A 24,521-nucleotide genomic window follows, 5' to 3' on the forward strand; every position below is an offset into this window, starting at 1 on the left:
TCGCTGTGCGGAGGGCCTGATATGACAAAACAAACAAGAGGTTATTTTCCTCTTACAAGTACTCAATTCAGGTGATTCACTATTCACCCCAGATCCCCCTCAGCCGGGCTTACAATGATCGTCACTTTGGATCCCCCGTTTCCAGGCTCAGATCCTCTTTCACAATGTTCATTGGATGTTTTTTCTCGGGTGACTCGCGGTTCACCCTGGATCCCTCTCAGCAGGGTTTGGACCAATTTAAGTTAGCATCAAGTATCGAAGACTTTCAATTGTACACAGGGTTTGATCCGTTGCAGAACCACTGTGATTTCACAATCCCTTTTTAAATTTTCCACCTTTCAGTTGGATACCTAACAGAGACCTTTGGATGAGCCCCGATGTGGCACCAGACCACTCTGTTTACAGTATCTGTCTTGGCTTCAAAAGTTAAGGCATTCCTCTGCTGTTTAATTATATTTGCGTCTCTTGTCACATATGCTTCACACACTGTTCTCTTCAGTTTTCTCTCTACAATGTTGCTGCTTGCAACCTTGGCTTCAACAAAGGCCGGCCTGGTATCAATCTCCCCAACTCACCGGCTGTGCTGACTTCACAGGCGCTGCTTTGTTGTGGGAGCCAAGGACAGTACCACTGCAGCAAACGATCCTCCCTGCCTTGGCTATCGTTGTGGAAGAGTCCCGGGTACCTCCAACACACAATGCAGGTTTCTTCAACTTTGATTCCAGGTCTTATGTTTCTTATTCTCGAAAGCTCATTAAAGTAACAGTCTTTCTGTGCAAAGGTCAGGGGCACTTCCTTCCTTGTAACCCTCTTCGGTCTTGCCATCTTTCTCCTTGTATGAGCCATCTTGGAATTGCTGCTTCCTCGTCTGCTTTGCCTTGCTCAGAGTGTGCTTTTGTGCTCCGCCTTTTATCCATATGGGGAAGTGTGTTGGAAGTCAGGTGTGTGTAATGATCAGTAATTCCCTGACCTTGCCTGACCATTGTATTGGGAAATGGCAGGTACACGGCTCAGGTGTTAGCCCATTTCCTCCCAATGTCAGCTGTCCGTGAGCATGTGTTTGTGTTGTAAAAAGGGGGGGGCTGAATTCCTAAGTATCCTTAAAAGGTGCTACAGGGAAGGGAATACTGCGTCTCGCCCGTCTGATGTCCCACTTCCTCTCCCCGAAGACGCCTCATCCAGGTGATCCGCACTGGTCCACCCCCTGGAACTGGATCCAAAAGCAATGGCTGTGTCCTGACCACCTGGACGACAGATCCCCGGGGACTAGCAGGTGATACACCTTCAGGTTTCTCACAGTGCCTGTTGCATTTGCATAGGTGTTTGCTGTTGTTGCTCCTGTAATGACTGTGTCTGCATTGGTGCTTGTTGGAATTGCTGGGGTTGCGACAATTGTGTCTGTACTTGCACTTGCTGAAACTGCTGTGGTTGTGGGGCATATACCTTATTTTGCATGTGATCTTGGGCATAATATCCTGTCTTGTATTGTCTGAGTCTTTATTGTATTGTGGAGCATATCCTTTGCCCCCTCTGGGAGATTGCTGATTCTGTTGTTGCATACCTCCTCTGCTTCTACATGCTCTAGCCATATGTCCTATTTTTTCACAATTCCAACGTGTTAAGGGCTGTCCGCCATTAGATCCTCCCCTTCCTTGAGGGTTTTGAAATCCTCCTCATCTTCCTACTTCTGGCCCATTCCCTCTGTGTGACTAAGAAACTAGTTTTACAAGGTTGGGGGAAAACTCAGCAGTTGCGATGAATATCAGATGGTCAGTCTCAGGCAGGCCTTTCTATGGCCTAGCTGCATTGTGAAGGGGAGATGCAATCGCTGTAAGTATATGGGAGATTGTTATTGAGTCACTGAAGGATTTTAGGGCAAGACAATTAAACCTGGTGCAGGTTGCTTGTGGGGAAAGGAGTACTGATAGACTGTGGATTTTCAATAGAGTTGTCAAGGTGTGGGTTGGGACCATGTGGGCTGGAATGGTAAGTCGCATAGTTTAGAATTAAATGTGAACACCAACACATTTGGCCGATAAAACCAGCAACAATTGATCAAAAGGAAATGTTTTTGTTCCCCTTCACTTCACATCAATAGAATTTCCATAGAATAGCTGGGTGTTTCATAACTAGGGTTAAAAGCTTGCAACCAGATGGAACCTGTGATAATTGAAATTGTAAGTTGTGTAAACTGTGTAACTAGGGGATGGGGCTATGACCAAATTTGCAAAGATGGAACCTGTGATAATTGAAATTGTAAGTTGTGTAAACTGTGTAACTAGGAGATGGGGCTATGACCAAATTTGCAAAGGCCCCAGAGAGGGGTGTAGTGTAAATATGAAACATGCTATTATAAGTTAAAGAGGATGGTGCTTAGATGAATGTATCCAATAAGTGTGGGAACTGAAGGGAATATGGTTACATTGTATAGGTTTAACCAATCATGTGTGAGGGGTTGACTCTGTGACCAAACCTCTGGGAGTGTTTTAAATGTTGCAAATTGTGTAAAATGCGTGTCCTTTGTGTGGTTCCGGGAGGCAGGTTAGTTTGACTCATTGATGCCATCTAACCCCTCCCAGCCATTTGTACAATAAACTTGCTTTACGGACAAAGCATGTAATTACTCTTTAATGGTGGGCCTGCCTTGGGGTACAGTAATGAAAGGCCCACTCCTACACTCCCGTGATTAGTGCTCCGTACGGACGATCCTTGGTACCTTTTTTTGCCTGCAGCTGATATAGCACATATCCATCCACATGAAGATTTGTACATAACCATGTTTCCTGTAGCATAAACACTGAAAACTTGAGTAGAGCATTTAATGATGGCCCCTCCTTTATAAAGTGAGCGTGACCCTTGGTATTCCAAGAGGCCAAACTAAATTCTCACTTTTGTTTACACTTTAGGTCAGACAATACACTCTTGAGCCAGTGCCATCCTTTTGCATTGTCAAAACCGTTGGTTGGAGCATGGTCAGGCTTTGGGGCATTCCTAAAGCTGGTAACTTTCTTGGAATGTTTACAGTGTTCAAAGCAGTCAACAGAAGAAGAGGAAGGAACTGACTTATCTAGTTCATAACCTAGAAAATTGAGAGATTCATGTTTCTCTCTAATTAGTACAGCTGCAGCTTCCAGGATGCAATGAATACGGGACATCCCACAAAAACCTAGCTTCAATGACTCAATGAATTCCAAGTCACAAGAAGTCAGGATGCATAACGCTGACATTTTTTCAAAGATACTAAGTTGCTCAAAATGATTGATTTGGTTTTTATATATAGGTAGTATCCAATAAGGGAGTTGAGACGCTTCGAACTCTAATAGCGGCAGGTACCTTCACCAATAAAGGGAGGGCAATTTCATGTGGGAAAGGTACAGAGGCGAGACCTGAACCCTGGATCAGCCCTCCTTCTGCCAACTGCACAGATAAATCGCTCTGAATTGCCACACTGGCCTCAACACAACTGTTTGTATTATCTTTCAACAGCCAGCAGGTTCATTTACCCGTATCCCGATGAAGACGTTTCCTTCTGCGAACATCTCTTTTCTTGGCTCACTTTGTTTTTGATCATTGGGAAACAACTGAAACAATGGTGAAATTCATAGTTTGATCTGGGCCTCCATTTGTAGGGGTCAGCTCGATCTTGTTGGTAAAGCATTGATTTATAATTGCTTATTTTTCTGCTTGTGGGTTAAGTACGTAAGCGGTGAGGAGACTGGCACCTCTGTGTGGATATATTCCTTATCCTCTTCCTGTGATTCGATGACAATGGGTTTTGGACTAGCTTGCCGATTCGGTCGTAGTTTGGGGCTGTAAACCGCCACATCAGATACATCCTCAATGTTTGAATGAGAACACATACAATCTAATTGGTCACCATGTCTTTGGATGGTAGGACATCCTTTCACCGTCTGCCTTTTCATACCCAGGCATTTGAAAGTGCACATTCCATCGAATGTACTCATCTAATTTTTTCAGGTGGTGGGAAAGGGCAGATAAGGGTTTGGGCGGGTGGGCAATGGCAAAAAATAAGTGCGGGAAGGGGGATTGGGGGGGTACCCCCCACAAAAAAAAAACAGGAGCACATTCGATGGAATGTGCACGTTTAAAAGCCTGGGGATGAAAAGGCAGGCGATCAAATGACACAGAACCCTTTGGATATCAGTATGAATGTGACTGTACAGTTCCAGCAGAATTTTAATGGCAAAATGCAGAATACCTGTCGAAGGGACTACTCCTGAGTTGTAAGAATGCTCAGAACGAGGAGATATAGCTTTGGAATCCACATCTGCTTGAGCACCTGTTTTATCAGCGATATCTAAAGTGAACAGGGGAGTGGGGAAGGAGAGGAACAATTAGAGACTTTCAGGGAAGTGACTGAGTCTGAAGTAGAAATAGTAATACAGTCTTTAAAACCAACTAATTGTCCGGGGGACCCATGCCCTTCTAGGATTGTAAAGACCTTTGCAACTGTTCTAGTGCCTTTAATTACTGAATTTGTGAATGCTTCTTTTATGTTGTCTTCTGTGCCTGCTTGTATAAAACAAGCATGCATAGCACCTTTCATTAAACAATCCACTCTGGGCCCAATCATTCCTAATAACTATAGACCTATCACAAGAGTGCCATTTTGTATAAATATTGTAGACCGCCTGGTATACTTGCAGATACAAACTTATCTGGAAGAGCATGACTTGCTAGGATCTGGATTCAGCATGTGCCGTGATACACAATCCGCTCTTCTGGACCTGAAGGCAAGTATATCTCAAATCATGGACAATGGACAGGTTTCACTTCTAGTCATTTTAGATTTATCTGTGGCATTTTACCTTGTTAATCCATTGCCTCCCTTTCTAAAAATGAGGCTGATTATGTGCTGTCATTTTTATCAGGCAGATCAGCAAGAGTTTTTCACAAATGCTTTATGGCTCCCCTCAAGCTCCTTTGTGGTGTGCCGCAAGATTCTTGTCTATCACCCCCACTCTTTTAAAAATGTTTATGAAAACTTATTTGAGGTTTTAGATGACCAGGGGATTGTGTGGGGTACATTTACCAGCCCAGCAGAACTCCCCTGCACCACCAAACTGCATTTTGAGCAGTTACAAGAAGAATGGCTGCACTGGCTCTGCTGAGCACATATTCCCCTGCATCATTAAAACTGCGTTTTAGCAGTTGCAAAAGTAATGGCTGTGCTCGCTCTGCTGAGCGCATATATGGTGAGAGGAAACATAGAACACCCCGGGAATGGCTGCAGTATTTTCTTCATGTGCACCAAAAAGAAGAATTCAAAAGCAGCCTGGCTCAGCGCTGCTATGCTACCAGCTCAAGATTTCCAACTGAAAGAGAAAATGTTCTGTGTTTTAAATGATTTTGCACTGGTGCTGTTTCAATATTTTCAACATTACACAGTTTGGTTCCAGTAAAACACATCCATGCCCAGCTATCTTCACGAGGAACACCATCAAAGGAGGGTAATTCCTCCCGGAAAGGCATTGTGTGTCAAGTAAAAACTGTGAAAGAGCAGAGAAATTTGTTTCAGGCCATACAGCAAGTGTTTACTCTTGCAACAAAGTAACATAGGCAAAACTCTTCACAAGACGCTCTCTCTCTCCCTTTGCTTATGTTGGTTTCAAAGAACCCTTGTTTTGAACAGATTCCTGTGTATTAAAAATTGACCAGAGCTATGGAAATGTTCAGAATAAAGATGCGTGGAAAATTGCATTTGTAAATGACCAGGGAAAGTAAAATGAACCCGTGTTGAACTGCTCTGCAAAGCAGTGAGTTGATATTGTACAAACTCAATGGAAATAATACTGCAACATGCCCTGAAACGAAACTATGCATGTCGGGAAGAAAAACCGCCAAAATGTAAGTAAATTGTACTCTGTGTAGTTTATTTATTCCCACAAAATGTACTTCAACATCATGGATAGGCCCAGAAATTGCTGTCAAACCAGTCTTTGCAAAGGCAGGCACTTCTATTGTGCCAGCCTCTTGGGAAATGAAGTTCCTTTTCCACATGAAAGGCCCAGAGGTCTGGGAAGTGGTGACTTCATCAGACGGAGCGGCATTGTGGCAGCCTGTGACAATGGACAGCCCTGTCACTGAAGTGTGAATTCCTCTGACACCTCTCCTCAGCTTCCACTGCCTAAGCTTAAAGGGGAGTCATTGCACCCCCTGGGCAAAGCTGAGCAGAGCATGACATTTGGCTGGGGGGTTGAACACTTTTGGGAACAAAGCCGGACCATATGATTGAAAAGACTTTTCATATAAAGACCTTTATTTCAGTAATCTAAAGAAGCAGTAATGTAAATGTTTGACAGCTTGAATGTAATTTTTGCGCCATGAAAATAAGACAATGTGGATCTTCCTAGCATGGGGAGTACAGAAACGTCAGTAAAATGACATTTCTGCAGAACCGTACATGGTACAGTTATGAAACTTGTGGAAAATATGCTTGACATTGATAAGCTTCTGTGTATCAATTTCTAGATTATTAGGGGAAATATTTGCCATAGAAATTGCAAAAGATTGCTTTGTACGAACTTGGGGTTTGGAATAGTATGCTCCATGTGAAATCTGGTATTTTCCTATCTAATTTTTATAAGGGTGATGTTCATAAATATGAGGGTTTTGTTTCATAACTGGTTTTGGCAAAAGTAACTGTGGTATAACAAAGCACCTCATAAAAACACACACTCGAAAACTGAGTCACTTCCTTCAGTCAAATCTGCTTACAGGGAGGCAGCGACATTTACAGCCTGACCTATCCGATTTTAGAGGCATGCTCAGCTTAGTTCTGCCCACATAGTAAAAATCCTCTGATGTTATCCGGCCTATATAAGGAAGGGACATTCAAAGTTCAGGACAGACATTAAAAAAAATCCAGCATTCAAAATCCAACCCGCAACATCCAGAGATCCAGACAGTCCACATTCACCCTGCAAGATTCCAGATTCCTGTGCCAGGCCAGGGGTAGCTGATCCTCATCCATGCAGTACCCCTTATCCAGGCAAAACCACTATACAGAATTAAAAACTACAAAATTCCCAATAAACCAGGGAGAAATGGGGAAAGGCTGCTGAACCCTTTTGGGATTGTCCAGTAACCAGACCCCTGTCCTGATATATCCAAAGATCTGGCTGGTTGCCCAAACTACCCCAATCAAGTGCTCTTTGTAAGTTTCACCCTTCCCCAGTAACCAAAAGCTGCATTCATTGCATTGTTACATTGAAATTTCTCCAACCCCATAAGAAACCCTATAAGAAATCCTATAAGTATCCTAGTAACTTCTTAAAATTGTGAGAATCCTCTGTGTATCCAGTCCTAAGGAAAATCTGTGTTAATCTCCATGTGTTAGCGCCATTCTTTCCAAATCATTTCAGTCCGCTATATAAGTCCTTAGTACTATTTGGAATACATTAATTAATTCCCATATAAAGAGGCACATGGCATGAATGGGTTAACATTGCACCTTAACCTTTTCGCGGGCAGTGTCTTTCGTTAATAGTCTAGCCACTAAAGAAATTGTCTCAGTAGAACCTGTCATTTTCCTCTTAAAACCGACTATGCCTGTGTAACTGCTTTTATTATAAAATCTGAGTTTTTCCTTCCATTAAGAATCCCATACTGTCACCATCAAGAGTCACCTTTTCACTTTCATATCATACCTGTTATGGGCCTTTGTACCTTAGCATTAAAACCAACTTCCGATTATGTCTGTTTAGCTCATTTTCCAAGCCGTTTTGCTATTTTAAACCTATGAAACGAAGCAATTGCAATTTTGCCACGTGTGATTCTTGCTGCACTGTTTTTCCTTCCAAAGTCAATTTTATACACTGTATGTCTGATGTTTACTACACTGCCTTGTAACTTGTACGTTTTCTTGCCTTGTTAGTACAGCCACACACATTCTTGTCTTATTCATTAAACCGCACTTGTAAAATAACCATTCAGTAATTCCGAGTGCCATTTTGCCCATTTTTCAAGGGAGCTCAAAGTCTAGTATACCTGACTCCTTGCTACTCCTCTCCACCCACACAAAACTTGGTTAACAGGGTTTTGGAGGAGTGTTGCAGGGGGAATGACTAACCGTGGTGCTATCTGAAAATACTACCCAAAAAGTAATCTTGCTTTCATTAATTTGTGCATTGTGTATCTTATGTTAGAAGGTTAAACTAAGTGTATCTATCATTTTACAGTGTCATTATCACCACACTGGTGATTGCTGCCCTATATTGAATGTGTTTGATTTTTATTCATAATTAAAAATAATTAAATATTTCATAATTACACACCGGCCTGGTTCATGGTCCATTGCGACATGGGGTGTACATTAAGGGGGCTGTGAGACGGGTTGGCTGACATCTTAAAAATTGAACCTGTATGTAATAAACTTAAAAGCATTTTAATTGGGCGCTGCATCCCTGGCCAGTAGAAAGAGTCCTGGTCTGGAGTGTGTTGCATCTTTATAGTCCTTATCAATTGTATACACAAATTACGCAGATACGCAGATTATGCGAAAGTAAATACCATCTTCGACTTGTTCCAAAGTTGGATGGCACATAACTGCCTAGCCATAATTTATGCCCAAACCGAACTACTTCTAGTTCGTTCTCAGCAAAGACTCTTCAGGCTCATTGACCTGTGCAAGAATTTGTTTTTATTGCCAGCTGTTCTATTACTGTGATCACTAAAGTTAAAACCCTGGGTGTCTTCTTTGATTCCACCTTGTCAAAAAATGACCAGATCAATGCAGTGATCTCTTCATCAGCCTATTACTTGAAGCTACTTTGCTACATTAGGCCGTTTATCTGCAAGGAGAACTGTGGTTCTTGTTTGCACCATAATTTGCACCAAAATCAATTACTGCGACAGCCTTCTTGTAAGCACCTCTCAAAAAAAGATTGCTATGCTCGAAGTGTTAGAGAACAGTACGGTAACAATAGCTTCTCAGCTCAACAGAAGAGCACATAATACACTAGCTTGAAGAGCACTGGACTGGCAACCTGTGAAAAATCCTCTCTGTCACTCACAAATGTATATTTGGCAAGAGCCAGGCCTATCTTAAAAGGTGGCTGCAGGGGAAGCAAGTTACCTGTTTACTTAGATCTAATCAGAGAAATGGGTTTATGGTACCTCGTGTGAAACCGGAGAGGGCAGGTAAATGCTCTTTTAATTGTATTGCCCCGTTCCTCTTGAACAAGTTGCCTTGTTCGCTAAGACTGGATCGTCGCTCATATACTTCAAGAGATCCCTCAAAACCTTCTTTTTTTTTTACCTGCATGGGTTTGGCTTTGTCTGGTCTGTTTTTATCCTGCTGATTTGATTTCTGATCTTTACTGGACTCGGTGCTTGATTTTAGTGATTTTACAGCATTATTGTTTTTCGTTTTAGTTTGTACAGCTTCTTCTGGTTTTATGTTTTTATTGTTTTAGTTTGCTTGATTTTAGGATTTAATGTTGTGTTGTTTTTCTTGTTATTTGTGCGCCCATTTGACTCCGGTCCTAAGGCGGTGTACACATTTCTAAACATATGCATATACATAAACATAAACAAAACTGCTGTATCTGCACTTTGGAGCGCTTTGCACTCTGACTCCGGTTTTAAAGGATCCTCCTCCCCTTCCTCCAAGCCCTGGTCAGCACAGGGAGATGGCATAGTAAAAGGACTCTCTGTAGTCCTCGTTTGTTGCTATGCGGAATACAAAAAGTAAATGCACCTTTCAAGCACTATTGCTGCACCAACATGAAACTGGTAGCCAAACTGCTTTAACTGCACTTTGGAGCACTTTGCACTCTGACTCCGGTTATAAAGGATCCTCCTCCCCTTCCTCCAAGCCCTAGTCAGCACAGGTAGATGGCATAGTAAAAGGACTCTCTGTAGTCCTCGTTTGTTGCTATGCGGAATACAAAAAGTAAATGCACCTTTCAAGCACTATTGCTGCACCAACATGAAACTGGTAGCCAAACTGCTTTAACTGCACTTTGGAGCACTTTGCACTCTGACTCCGGTTATAAAGGATCCTCCTCCCCTTCCTCCAAGCCCTAGTCAGCACAGGTAGATGGCATAGTAAAAGGACTCTCTGTAGTCCTCGTTTGTTGCTATGCGGAATACAAAAAGTAAATTCACCTTTCAAGCACTATTGCTGCACCAACATGAAACTGGTAGCCAAACTGCTTTAACTGCACTTTGGAGCACTTTGCACTCTGACTCCGGTTATAAAGGATCCTCCTCCCCATCCTCCAAGCCCTGGTCAGCACAGGTAGATGGCATAGTAAAAGCACTCTCTGTAGTCCTCGTTTGTTGCTATGCGGAATACAAAAAGTAAATGCACCTTTCAAGCACTATTGCTGCACCAACATGAAACTGGTAGCCAAACTGCTTTAACTGCACTTTGGAGCACTTTGCACTCTGACTCCGGTTATAAAGGATCCTCCTCCCCTTCCTCCAAGCCCTGGTCAGCACAGGTAGATGGCATAGTAAAAGGACTCTCTGTAGTCCTCGTTTGTTGCTATGCGGAATACAAAAAGTAAATGCACCTTTCAAGCACTATTGCTGCACCAACATGAAACTGGTAGCCAAACTGCTTTAACTGCACTTTGGAGCACTTTGCACTCTGACTCCGGTTATAAAGGATCCTCCTCCCCTTCCTCCAAGCCCTGGTCAGCACAGGTAGATGGCATAGTAAAAGGACTCTCTGTAGTCCTCGTTTGTTGCTATGCGGAATACAAAAAGTAAATGCACCTTTCAAGCACTATCACTGCACCAAAGTAAAACCGGCAGCAAAACTGCTCTAACTGCACTTTGGAGCGCTTTGATGTTTAATACTCTTGTAACTTCTAGAGAATGGATAGACCCTCACCCTAACTCATGTATCACTGCTCAGCTACCGCCTCCCTATCCACCCACCTAAAATACACAAAACTAAAGGCTGAAGCAGAATCCAGCCTCGTGGTGGCTGAAGAAACCAATATATTACGAGGGAGGGTTCATGAAAGAAGAGCAGACAGGCGAGGTGAGACCAACACATGGAGTAAAGATGGAAGATTGAAAGTAAAACTCGAATACCTAAAACCACCTGTGAGTTACGAATTTGAGCCACAGAGCAGAACTCACAAGCGTTACATTCCTTTCGGAACCTTTCCCTGAGCGCTCATTTGAGTTAAGCAGTTTACTAGAAAGTCAGAATGAAACCTTTTTGTTATGGCACTGATTAATTGTCCGTTTCAGCGTAGTTGAGCCTCCTCGCGCATGAACCTGCAGTGATTAAGGCGACATGGTGGCTCTACCTGATGGCTTTGGGAGCACCTATTTAAGGGAATGGTGTTCTCGTTTTAAACGTAACGTTACTATTATCACTGTAGTCTCCCAAAAGCCCTTCGATCAGCCGCGAGCCCCACGCCATCTACCCTCTAACATGAGACAGCTCCGTTGGAGACCGACATCTCCAGAGTGCGTCAGGGAGCAGCCCTCCCTCCACCCGCCACCCCGAGGAAAGTGAGAGGAGGGCGGCGCGCAGTGAGTCCGGTCCCTGTCAGGCACGCACCTTCCCTCCCCCTCCGCCCTCCTCGCTCTGCCTCCACCCCCGCTCCATGCTTCTGCCTGCACGGAGGCTACTTTCTCTAAAGCACTCTCCGGGGCTCGTCTGCAGCTAGAGATCTCGCCGTGCATACCCAGACCCGGCGCCCAGCACCTTACCGAGCCAGGTAAGCGCGCACTTATGGCAGCTCGCTTATTCTGCGCCACGGTGTTTCTCTCGGTGCCCACGTATTGAAAGAAGATAGTCCGACTGAAGAGTCGGGGCCCCAAATGCCAGGACGCGCTGCACTTGGCACAACTGCGTGCGTAGTTATCTTTGGACTTTAAAGTCTAACGTGCACGCTTCAGGCACACTTATTATTTTACTAGCTGGCGGGAGAACAGAGCCAGGCAGGTTTAACTGCAAGAGTGAGGGAGTGTGTCTTTCCCAAGAGGGTGTTATCTGGGTGCGGGCATGCATGTGAATAGGCAATCGTTTACATTGGCATTCTATGGTGCGGTTCTGGTTCTTGGCAGGTATGGCATCTTGGGGCATGGACATTAAGAGCTTTTCCCTTTTGGGGGCGAGAGGGCAGAGGGGAGGGCACCATCTTGCGACAAAAAGCCTGGCGAGCTTGCTGACCAGGTTCCAATGCCGGAGAAATGGAATGGACTTGACCGTGTGTGACCATCTACACTCCAGACATAGGCTGTGTACACTCTAACCAAGCGCAGCGCGCGTGCCAGCCACCCCCGTTCCTCACACACAGATGGGGCAGAATTTCGACAGTCTAGGAAAAGCGACGAAAAGCTCGTCTGTGTGTTCAGGTGTACATGTCCTTTTATCTTGCAGCTTCGCCATGCTCGGAGCCTTGTTTCTGGCCGCGTTGTTTCTGGCGGTTGCATCGCAGGAAGCGGAGGAAACCATAACTTACACGGTGAGGATTAAGGCGGCGTTTACAGTAATTACCTCCCGAGGGTAGACAATAGGCCTGACTTCCTTAAAATTACAGGTTCCTGGCCACACGGCAAGCGGAGGGGGGACTTCCAAACAAAGGCGTGGTGTTATCATGGGGAAATGCATTTTTAGATTTAAAACGCGTGCCCTCTCATGCAGTAGGCCACCGTCTTGACAGTCCGGTCATTATAGTCACCGCTTGACACCAGGAAAGCTCTACAGCAGCAGGTGGTCATGATTAAAAATCATATATTCCCACTTTCCACCTTTCCTTCCACTTGTGACGCATTATAAAACGCCAATAAATACATTTCTACGTGAATGACGTATCTTCTAATCATGACAGAGATTCAAAACGGTTCATTAAAATGCGTTAAAAGCATATTGTAAGGATGTTGTGTTACTAGTTTGCAAGGCTGACCCGCGTTTATGGGCACAGGGATGTTACCCATCAAAGTGCGACTATAGAAAAGTGGAATTCTGCAGGTGGCCCGCGCGCACATTTCCAGATTCCAGGCTTTATGGCAAATAGTCGCCGTACTGAGGGGACCACGTGGGAATAACGAGGAGTTGCCAGCTTTATCTAGCCCGTGGATTCCCGATCTGTCAATGCAAGGCGTGGGTATTTCGGGTGAGCTGAAATCTGATAACGTTCGCCCAAGGTTAAAACGTGGCCAGTCAAGCAGTGCAAAGACCAGTGGCACAGAAGTATCTGCTCCCCTACCTGCACATTCAGTCTCAGCTCACTAAGTCTCTGCCATGTTATATAAGCTGCTGGAAATGGAAACAGTGTACTGGGGGAACTCCCCTTCCTTTGAGGAGGGAGGGGTATTGTATAGGAGTGTGGAGGTGGATTGTCAGTGGTGCGGTTAGGACTCAGGGGCTGAGGTAAGTGTTATGTAACGTGGGTGCCCTGAATAAAGGATGGTGGCTGCTTTGCATAAAAACAAAGTGCATTTTGGGAACATGAGAATGGCCACCAATTTAACAAATATGTCTATGATAGTAATTCAAATGTGCATTCCTTCTGAGCATGCAATGCACACTTGGTAAGATTTTCATTTCATCTGTCAGAATAGTCACCATGACGTTCAGCAGGGTCGGACTGGGACAAGAAATAGGCCCGGTCACCCAAAAAAAAGTGGCCCACCCCTCGCCTCATGATCCTTGACCTCTGATGACATCACCAGAAGGGATGTCATTTGACCCCCTACCCAAAGTGACTTCACAGGAAGCGAGAAAACACAACTTTTTACCCCTTGACAAAACAGAAAGTGGCATCAAATAGCATTGTTCCTAAGTACACTAAATTGCTGTGAATCCAAGCAGAAGTCCAAGGTCAAATGATAATATGTTATTGTATAGCACTTACGCTTAAGCTGTTTTTTATAGAACAAATATGCATACAATATCACCCAACCTGTGTTGGTACTCATGTATCGGCCTAAGAAGGATGAAAGGTTTTTTGAAGAAGAAAAAAATTGGTGAAAAAATATTTTTTTTTCAAAGTTTTTTCCCAAACCGGCCCAGGCATGGCCAGAAATCGGCCCCCACTCCCCAGGGCAGGGCCGAAAGGCAGAGGGGCCAATCCAACCCTGACGTTCAGGAAGTCAGGGGCAGAGAGCATTTTGAACTTGAGGGTGTGTTGGGGCATGGGTCTACATGGAACCGTTTAATTGCGACCCAATTCCAACTCTGGTTATATAGTCTTGATGCTTGGAATATGATTGCATGCAGCCCTGCCAATCCGCTGCACTGTGTAGAAGTGGTTATACCTCGTCACTGGTGGGGCAGGGGTAGGAGCTACTCTCGGTTCGGTACCCATGGAGGGGCTAGGGCCAAGGCGCTTGAAGAGTAGAACACTTCAAATTGGGGCTCTTGACCAGGGTGCGGTAACCTAGCAATCAAACGTGTGTTCAATCGCACCCTTTCCTTAATTCCACCTCGACACCATAGTCCCAGCCCTGCTGCTCCTATATGCCTGAGATTTAACCCAATCACAGAGCCAAAACACGCATTATACTGCTCACTACACTACATTAGTGAACACAAAGGCTCAGTGAGTTCTAAACAGTACTTTGCTGTGCATGAACCGGGAAATCAGTTCTAGGTGTAGTTGCAGCGTGTTTTGCGTCATCTGCCACTCTTGCACCCGCTGAACGTTACTCTCTAAACGCTGCTGTTTCCTTTTTTTTTCAGGCATGTGCACATAAGGTCACTTCGTTGATTTTTCTATTCAGGGTTCCACCACCCAACCCCCCGTACAACTTTCCTGGCACCCCTCAATCTGCCCCTGATTCGCAGATTCTGCCCACACATCCCCTTGCCCAGGACACTGCACTGTTCCCTCTGCTAGAACTATCATTAACACCAACGCCCACCCCACACATAGTCATCCACACCAACGCCCACCCACACACAGTCAGCCACACCAACGCCCACCCACACACAGTCAGCCACACCAACGCCCACCCCACACACAGTCAGCCGCACCAACGCCCACCCCGCACACAGTCAGCCGCACCAACGCCCACCCCACACACAGTCAGCCGTACTAGCCCACATTACTCCCATTCCTCGCTGCCGTTGCCTTAAGTGGGATGAGAAATCAAGAGGGGAGGCGGGATGTGACAAGGGGGTGTGACCTAAGTGATGAACGTGGCATGAAGATTGCTTGATGAGAATGACCTAAAGAGGGGAAGGTCTTAGTCCTGGGTCACCTGGCCCAAACAGTACATTATGAGAACCTGCAAAAATGTATTTTGGTTCACTCAGTATGGTTGCATATGGTCTTGTCTGCACCTGTATGCAAAATAAATCTCTCACGGTTTATAAATAAATCTCTGTCTGTATAGAAAATATCCATTAATTGTGTAAATCACCCTACTTCTGTAAATACATCTCTTTTAAAAGGGTAGAGTGGGCACAAAACACACACGGGGACTCCTTTCTCCTGTGCATAAAATCAAAGAGCATTATGGGAATATAAATGAGCCCATACTTTTATATTTGATGAATAAGTGCATGAAAGTAATTCAATTTTGCAACCCTTTGCAACCCTTCTAAGCGCATGGCGCTCACTGGACTTTGTGCTGATTTATTTGGGCACAACACTCACCATAACAGTAAAACGTTTTTTAAACAATGAACCATATATACTCACTCATGTGTTCAACTTCAGCATTTGTGTGTGATCATTGTTTTGTTCTGCGTGAGCAAGTCACTGCCTTTATTTCCATAAATGTGCTTCTTTCACTGTTTGTAAATGATTGCTCATTTTGCGCTTTTAAACTAGTTAAGGTCCAAATGGATTCGTTTCTCTGCTTGTAAATAACCCCTTCCTGCTTTCAAACGTCACAACATCCATGTTTCTTGCCAGTCTACATGCAGAGCAGTTAGTGTTTCCTATGCCTTTTTATAGGGAGCAACCTTTTCTGAGAAATTTATATATTTACCTGAAAGTAGTCATTAGCACAGATATTGACTTGTGGGTTCCTGTACTGCCTAATGGGAGTCCTGCAAAGCTACCTGTAGAGCAGAGGCGGATTTAACAGTCGCCAGGCAGACAAATGGCGAGCGGGCCCCTGTACCCTGCCCACCCCTTCACTTCCCAGTCTCTCTCTGACTGACACACGTCGCAGACCCCACATTCAGAGCTTAACGGAATTTACGCTGTGGCACACTCCAGACCAGGACTCTTTCCACTGGCAAGGGATGTGGCGCACAATAAAAACGCTTTTAATTTTATTGATTTTGGAATCTGCTTTGAGAAGGCACCCAACCCGTCTCACACCCCCCCTTGCCAAACACCCCATTTCACAATGGACCATGATCCAGGCTGATGTGTAAAAATGAAATATTTATTTATTTTTAAATTCAAATTCAAAACCAAACAAATCAAATGTAGGGCAGCAATCACCAGTGGGGGGATATTATACTGCAAAATGTTATGATACAATTAATTTAACTTTCTGACATCAGATACATAAGTCATTAATGGAGATGGAAGCAAGATCACTTTTTGTCATACTTATAGATAGCACTTGTGTTAAGTACTCCCCCTGCAATGCTCCCCCAATTATAATTAGAGGTCAGTTTCAATGTGCGGTAGAATGTATAGGACAGGAATTTGTGTGGCATACTAAAGAGGCAAGAAAGCTTACAAGCTACTGGGCAAGGTACTAAAGCAACATGAATGCAGGTAAGAAAATCGACTTTGGGAAGGATAACAATGCAGCAAAAATCACACGTGGCAGAATTGCAATTTCTTATTTTTCACAGATTTTAAACAAGCAAACAGCTAAGGAAATGACCGCAGCAATTAAAATCGGAAATCAGTTTTTGGGATGGGGAACAAAGGCACATAACAGATAGGATACTGAAGTGAAGGGAGGACTCTTATGGAGTGACAGTATGGGTTTTTTGATAGGAAATGCAAATCGGATTTTATAATGAAAGCAATCACACAGGCAAAAATTGGTTTTGTTAACAAATGATTCGTTCTACTGAGATTGTATTTTAGTGGCTAGATTATTAAAGAAAGACACTGCACACAAGGAGGATAATTTTCAAATTTAACCAATTTGCGCCGTGCACCTCCATATGTGGGAATTAATTAATTATTTCAAAAAGGGAACTACGGACTTACACAAAGGACTGAAATGATTAGGAAAGAATTACACTAACAGATATATACTACACAGATTCTTCTAAGGTCCGGATAAACAGAGGATGCTGACAATTTAGGAGATTACTAGGGTTTTTATGGGGTTTTCATAGGGTTTGGCAGAATGCAAGGTAACAGAGCGGTGTATGCAGCTTTTTGGTACTGTGGAGGGTGATACTTACAAAATGCACTTGAGTTGGGTAGTTTGGACAGCTAACCAGGTCTCTGGACAGCGGAACAACTTGGGCAGTGGCTGGGCTCTCCTTTATGGGAACAGCTGGGCAACAGGGGTCTGGTCATTGTGGACAGCAGGATGCATCAGCTGGGCACAGGGTCTAGTTGCGGGATTCTCCCCAAGGGATCAGCAGCCTTTTGTCCTTTCTCCCTGAATTATTGGGATTAATATGGTTCTGGATAGGTGGTTCTGGATAGGAGGTCCTGGATAGGTGGTTCTGGATAAGAGGTTCTAGATAGGCAGTTCTGGATAGGTAGTTCTGCCTGGATCTGGATCAGCTACCTCTGGACTCTGTTCTGGAGTCTTGGAGTCTTGCAGGGTGAATTCTGAATGTTGAATCTCCTCATGCCTCCCTGCCTAGCTCTTATATAGGCAGAATGACATCAGAGAATTTACAATGTGGCCAGAAATAATCTGGACATATCTCTTGATTTAGGATAGGTCAGGCTATTCCTGTCGCCACCTCCCTCCGAGCTGATTGGATTGAAGTAGGTGACCTCCCCTTAGGAGTATGCCTTTATGACTCCTTTTGTCCCGCAAGCCTAATTTTTCACAAAACGGAGTTATGGAATACAACTTATATTTACAATCATCACCATTATACAAATCAGAGAGGCAGATCACATATTTTACAAGGAATATGCCGGTTCAAACATCAAGTCTGTGCAATGCTGCTTCGCCCTTTGGTCACCATTTCGCAGTTTATCACGAGAAACATTTTACCTAAAATCCTACAAATGGCTACACATAAGCATAATAGTGTCTGGCATATTTTCTCCAAATTTAATATCTGTGCCAGAAATGCCTTTTTACTGCCATTCAGGTCCACCACATGCCAGGAAGACACACATAGTCTTATTCTGCTTGTCCAAAATGTACAGTAAAACTGTTATAATCTCACATTACTGCTTATTCAGATTATTGAAATAAATGCCTTAATGTAAAAGCCTCTTAAAAGTCTATGGATGGCATTTGTCACTGTGTGGGCAGTCCTTCAAATCTCCACAGACAGCCTGCCCCCTCTGTGTCAGTTTGAGCAACATGGTTGCCATTGCACCCTTTGATCCTAGGCAGTTGAAGCTGAGGAGAGGTGTCAAAGGAATTCACAGTTCTTTGTGACAGTGCTAGTTCCCCTTGGCCCATTGTCCCTTGCTTGTAGACATGCCGGCCAATCTGACGAGGTCACGAATTTCCACCACTTGGACCTTTCATATTTGAAAAGGGGCTTCCTTTCCATGGTGGCTGGTATCTTTGAAGTGCCTGCCTTGCCAAACTGGTTCTGCTGCTTTCAAACATTTTTATTTTATCTTTCTCTCTTTCTTCCCCAGAACCCAAGTCTTTTTGTAAATAAATATAATATACATTTAAACCACCCCAGCCCCACACATATAATACTGTTTCTGTGCGAGTATTGGGATGATTTCACATTTAGCTTTCAACAGAACCGTTTTCTTGCTTTTACAAAAACAGATTTACACATGTTAATTTTCTATATCTTGATTTCACAAGATGCGTTTTCCTTGCATTTGGTTTCTGAAGGCTTTTTATAGCTCTGGTCAGTTCTGTACACAGGGATATGCTTGGAAAATGGTTTCTGTGTAGTTGACACATAGTAAGAGAGAGAGAGTTTTCTGTTGAAGTACATTGCGTGGGTTAATTTGTTCCAAAGTAAATGCTAGCCGTGTGGACTGAAATGAAATGGCTCTTGACAGACTTTATTTGACAACACATTGCTGTTCTGGGAGGGATGGCCCTCATTTGATGGTGTTCGGCATGAAATAGATGGACATGGCTGTGTTTTACTAAGAACAAACTTTGAGATGTTTAAAGATAATAATAGCACCACTGCGACGTTGCTTTAAATACAGGACATTTTCTTGTGCAGCTTTGAGTTTTTGAGATGACAGCAAAGCAGCGCTGAGCCATTCTGCCTTTGAGATATTTTCTTTGGGTTCACATGAAGAAAACAAAATGCAGCCATTCTTGTGGTGGCTATGTTCAATCTCGCCCCATATGTGCTTGATAGACAAACGCACAGCCATTTGTTTGTGTAACGGCTAAAATGCAGTTTTGTGATGCAGGGGATTTCTGTTGGGGCTGGTAAATATACCCCACAAGAGCTGGAAGTGTAATATAAATAATTGGGACACTGTGCGTACCACTAGTACATTTGCTTTTTACAGTGCATAGCAGTACTCGGGCCATGTAAAGTCACACCTATTCAGATTTGCCACAGCATTTTTCCCTGATGTATATATTTGAGCTGTAAAATACAAATTTATTTTTCACAAGGCACCAATAAATTTGAGGTTTCCAACATGCCAGACCTCCCCTTGGCGCTGCACAAAGACGTGAAGTACATTTTGAAGTGAAATGGTAAACAGCAGCTGGCACTGTGCTTAGAATTGTGATGTATTTGCGCTAAAGTTTACCCTTTGCAAACTTTGAAAGGAGAAATTTCAAAAGCATTTTACATGAATGCTCGAAAAAAAACCCAGCAAGGTTAAGCGTGAAAGTGAAACCAGTGTCCGAGGGAGACAGGGAGGGTTGACAGCAAAACCTGGCAAGGAGCCCCAGCTGTCTCTAGCTAGAGTCAGACCCCTAAACACATAAAACTGTAAAAAAAACACAACTTAAATAAATGAATCATTTATGCCTAAAGTTCATCATTGCGCAACTCTTCCCACTCTAGGCTCCACCTCCATGAACCGCCCACTTGGGGCCCGCTGTCATTTTTGCACACAGGGCCCTTTACCTTAAATATGCCCCTGCTGTAGAGCAGGGGGCTGCAATGTGTGTCTCACCAGATGTTTTGCACCACACATTGCTAGGTGATTTTAATTTAGGTTACAACAATACTAAGGATACCCAATCCACTGCCATTGCTAATATTTTGAAAGAACTAGGCTTTACCCAGAAAGTTAACATACCCATTCATGACAAATGACGAACTCACGATTGGATCACAGAGTACAACTGCAATGTCACTATTACTACCATTGCTCCTCAAATTTGGACTCACCATTATCTTCTGTCATTCACATTGGCAACTAAATCGGCTACAGCTCAGACGGCCCCACTTGCCCCACCAACTCTAACGAGGAACAAAAAAATATGACAGTAGACAAACTACTTCCTTACATGCCACCTAACCTTAACTCCCTACCTGATAACTCGAACCCTAACTCTCTAGTTGAACAATATGACAAAGCTATGACTATTGCCCTTGATGACATTGCACCTCTCAAACTAAGGAAGAGTAAACCCAAAAAACACCTCAACACCTGGTTCACCCCACATTTAAAGAATCTAAGATTACTCAAAAGAAAATGTGAAACTGCCTGGAGACTCTCACCTTTAGCTGAAAATAAAACAGACCGTATCAATATCTCAACCCAATACAAGAAAGACATCCTCCTAGCTAAACAGGAGACGTATAATAACAGAATATCACAGTCTAAATCTAGTACCAAAGAACTGTTCACAATTCTGAAAGAACTAGAAACACCCATCGTACCGCATGAAAATTGTACTAAAGACAACATTTGGTGCTCTAGCATTCAGCAAGCACTAACTAACAAAGTCTCTAACTTACAAAGTAAAATTGCCCAAAAGAAAGCCTCACTAGCACCCCAAACCACTCATAGCATAGTACCGCTGCCACACTACAAATAAGATACACGTTTCAGCTTCTCTAAAGTCTCTGTTATTGAGGTGGAGAAGGTTATACTTGGACTTAAACCATCCAACTGTAAGGGCGACCAATGCCCAGCACAACTTATCAAGGACGCTGCTAGAGAACTTGCTCCCTTCATATCTAAACTTATTAATTCCTCATTCACATCTGGCTCTGTCCCTAATAATTTGAAAGAATCTTGGGTACTACCACTCCTCAAAAAGCAAACCCTTGATCCAACCATACCCACAAATTACAGACCTATAACACTGTGCCATTTCTCTTAAAAATTCTAGATAAAGTGGCATATATTCAAATCCAGAACTTCCTGGAATCTAACCTCTTACTAGGATCTCGCCAATCTGGTTTCCGTCCCCAACATGGTACGGAAACAGCTCTAAATGATCTTAAGGCCCAAATAGAGGAACTCAGAGACAAGGGCCAATCAGCCCTATTCCTCCCCCTAAAACTCTTGGCTGCATTCGACCTGTTTGACCATAAAGTCCTATGCAGCCACCTAGACTCTGCAGCACACTTCTCTAAGGAAGCTATAATATGGAAAGAGTCATTCCTGAGAAATAGGACTATGAGAGTCTTCTCACCCTCGGCATCAGCAGATCCTATCCCTATAACCTGTGGTGTACTCCAGGGATCTTGCGTGTCACTGACTCTCTATAATGTATTCACCAAGCCCCTCTTTGACGAAATGGACCATTTGGGTATCGCCTACACAAATTGTGCAGAAAATTCCCAAATCCTCCTACCTCTTACTGGAGATTATTCCTTGGACCTGGCTTTGGTGAATAGAATTTATGGCATCGTTCAGGCATGGATGGCCACCCATGGACTATGCCTGAACGATGATAAAACAGAGCTTATCATCCTAGGCACTACGGCACAACTATCTAAATTAAGCCCGGACTATGCACACTTCACCATTGATGGTAACAACATCAAAGTAGCCAAGGAGGTGAAGACTCTAGGTTTCTACATAGATGCCACTCTTAACTTTACAAAACAAGTCAACTCCCTGGCATCTGCTACTGCATATACCTGTAAATTATTCAGAGCAAGTAAACAATTTCTCTCCACAAATAGCTGTCTAATTCTCTCCAGAGCCCTCATAGTTTCTAAATTGGATTATTGTAATGCCCTGAACATTGGTGCGAGTAAACACATCATCCAAAAAATACAAGTACTCCAGAATAGTGCTTTGAGAGCAGCACTCAAGAAAAATAGAAAGGAACACATCTCCTCTACCAGGAGAAAATACAAATGACTATCTACTTTCGACAAAATTCGACTCAAAATTGCCACCCTTACCTATAAATGTCTAAACAATAAAGCACTGCCTTATTTAACTGATAGGATTCTCAGAAAAACATCCCAGAGACCGACTAGATCAGCCAACTCCAACTGCCTCCTAGTACCACACTTTAAACTATCCACTATCGGGGGATCTAGCTTCCCAGTTATGGCAGCTCAATTGTGGAACTCCCTGCCTCCTTGCCTAAGAGAATTTCAAACCTTCGCCAAATTTAGACAGAACATGACTGACTGGCTGAAAGAAAACAAGTAAATTGCCATGCTATAGCCATACCACAGCTGCCTCTACCACGCAGATGCCACCCTAGTATTTTGCTAACTACGTACTTGATGGTTAATACTCTTCCTCACTGGACATTTTCCTGTATATTGATTAGTTTACTGTGTATTAGTCCTCATTGGACACTTACTCTGTATATTAATTCCTATTACTCTGTATTGAGTCTTTCGTGTAAATTACGCTGTCCTTTATGATCCTTGATGTATATCATGTACCTATGTAACTAAGCTGAACATATTCCTATGTCTTGCGCCCTGATGCCCCAGGGTCTGGCGCGCACTATAAATAAAACATCACATAATCCTTCACAATTGACTACTTTGGTTAAGATTTACGGGAGGTGTAGTCTAAAATCGCTGGAGACCCAAAGATGGCAGGCCCCTGCTGTAGAGTCTGTGTGCGTCCTGCTTTTGCATGGCTCACTACGTCTGTGTGTGCCTGCGTGTGTGTGTGTGTGTGGTCTGTTTCTGCATTGTTTGTATGTGTGTGTGCAAGTGTGCAGGGGCTGTAGAAAAAGGCTATACTTATTGGCCTTGCTAATGCTTATTTTATCTTGTTAAATACTAAGTATAATTGAATGAAAACACAAAGTCTATTAAAGTAATCTTCCCGTAATCTGCGTATTCTGCCCCAACCACGCTTTCCCCAGGACGCTGCACCGTTCCCTCTGTTCAAACTACTGTTAACTCTCTTGATGCCCAATGCAGCCTCCCTGGCACCCACAATAGGCTTTGACTCCTTACTTTCTGCATGTGTAGGTTGGGGGTTTCCACTCTTCCTCATGCTTGCAACTGCATGTACTTGTGTATGGCCTTCACCTCTCTGCATGCATATTCCACTCACATGTCGACTTGCACGGGGAGTGACCATTCCATAAAAAACACCATCATTTATATTTGCCTGGTTGTGGCCAAAACCATGTTCTATGACCAGATAGGCTTCTGCTGCCACTGAGTGTAAAGCTAGGTTGGCCATCTAAATTCTCCTGCAGTGATTGCTGATTGAGTAATTAGATTCCTGTTTACCCCCATTGTGTCTATATGGTGACTTGTCTTTGAGTATCTGTTTTAGCTTGTGAAGGTTTTATTTTTGTGCTGTCTACTGAACAAATGATTTAGTTTGTGCCATAAACAAAGGTCACGTTAGCTACACAGATAGTCTTCACAACACGGCATGGCAGTCTTTTGACAGGAGGATAGCCCAGGATTGTCGATCTTCGGTTTTCTTAAACTTCAGAGCAATGGGCAGCTCGCCACGTGCACATTTGAAAATAATACACTACGCGCTTGGCTCATGCCCATAAACTGGCAGTCCACCTTTTAATAAGATCCTTCAGAGTAAAGCATATGCCAAAGAGGTTATGACATCTCTCTGTCAGACGTCACTGTTTAGTGAGTCAAGCTGAGACCACCACAGTGTACACTGATTGGCTATCCCATCAAACGTGCTTGGTTGTAAACACGTTTCGGGTTTATATCTACACATTTCGGCACTCTGGGTGCATCAGAAGGAACAATGAAATACACACAATTTAGAAGTATGTTCAAAGGCAATTTAAAAAGACAGGGACGGGAGTTTAAAAACAAATCTATGTACATACAAAATGATTGCTTCACCACAAGCAAATGGGAAGTGATCACACTCAATTGCCAGGGGACAGGAGAGAGACCTGAGGGGTAAACATCCAATGGATACCTTTAGGTGAACAGTGAGCAAGGCCTGAAGCTGAAAAAGCCAATATGGCAGGAGCTAGAGGTGAAATAGTCCAGAGGTGTCTGTTCCGATGTGGACGACGGGGAACTCAATGCTTTCCTTGTCTCGGCATACTTGGGGGCAGTTTTCTTCTTTGAGGAACAGGAC

The 24,521-nt window shown here is 43.6% G+C and overlaps 1 protein-coding gene across 1 annotated transcript in view; it reads left to right on the top strand.

Moving 5' to 3' along the window:
- The first annotated feature begins 11,563 nt into the window (after positions 1–11,563).
- Positions 11,564–24,521, top strand: part of EFEMP1 (EGF containing fibulin extracellular matrix protein 1) — a 678,736-nt gene continuing 665,778 nt past the window's right edge. The window contains exons 1-2 of the mRNA XM_069608055.1: positions 11,564–11,708; positions 12,374–12,458. Coding sequence (XP_069464156.1) covers positions 12,381–12,458 — 78 coding nt within the window. The 5' untranslated portion in view covers positions 11,564–11,708; positions 12,374–12,380. The remainder of the gene's footprint in view (positions 11,709–12,373; positions 12,459–24,521) is intronic.

Source organism: Ambystoma mexicanum, chromosome 4q (genome assembly GCF_040938575.1).
Source record: "Ambystoma mexicanum isolate Mex_15411 chromosome 4q, UKY_AmexF1_1, whole genome shotgun sequence".
Classification (NCBI taxonomy): domain Eukaryota; kingdom Metazoa; phylum Chordata; class Amphibia; order Caudata; family Ambystomatidae; genus Ambystoma; species Ambystoma mexicanum.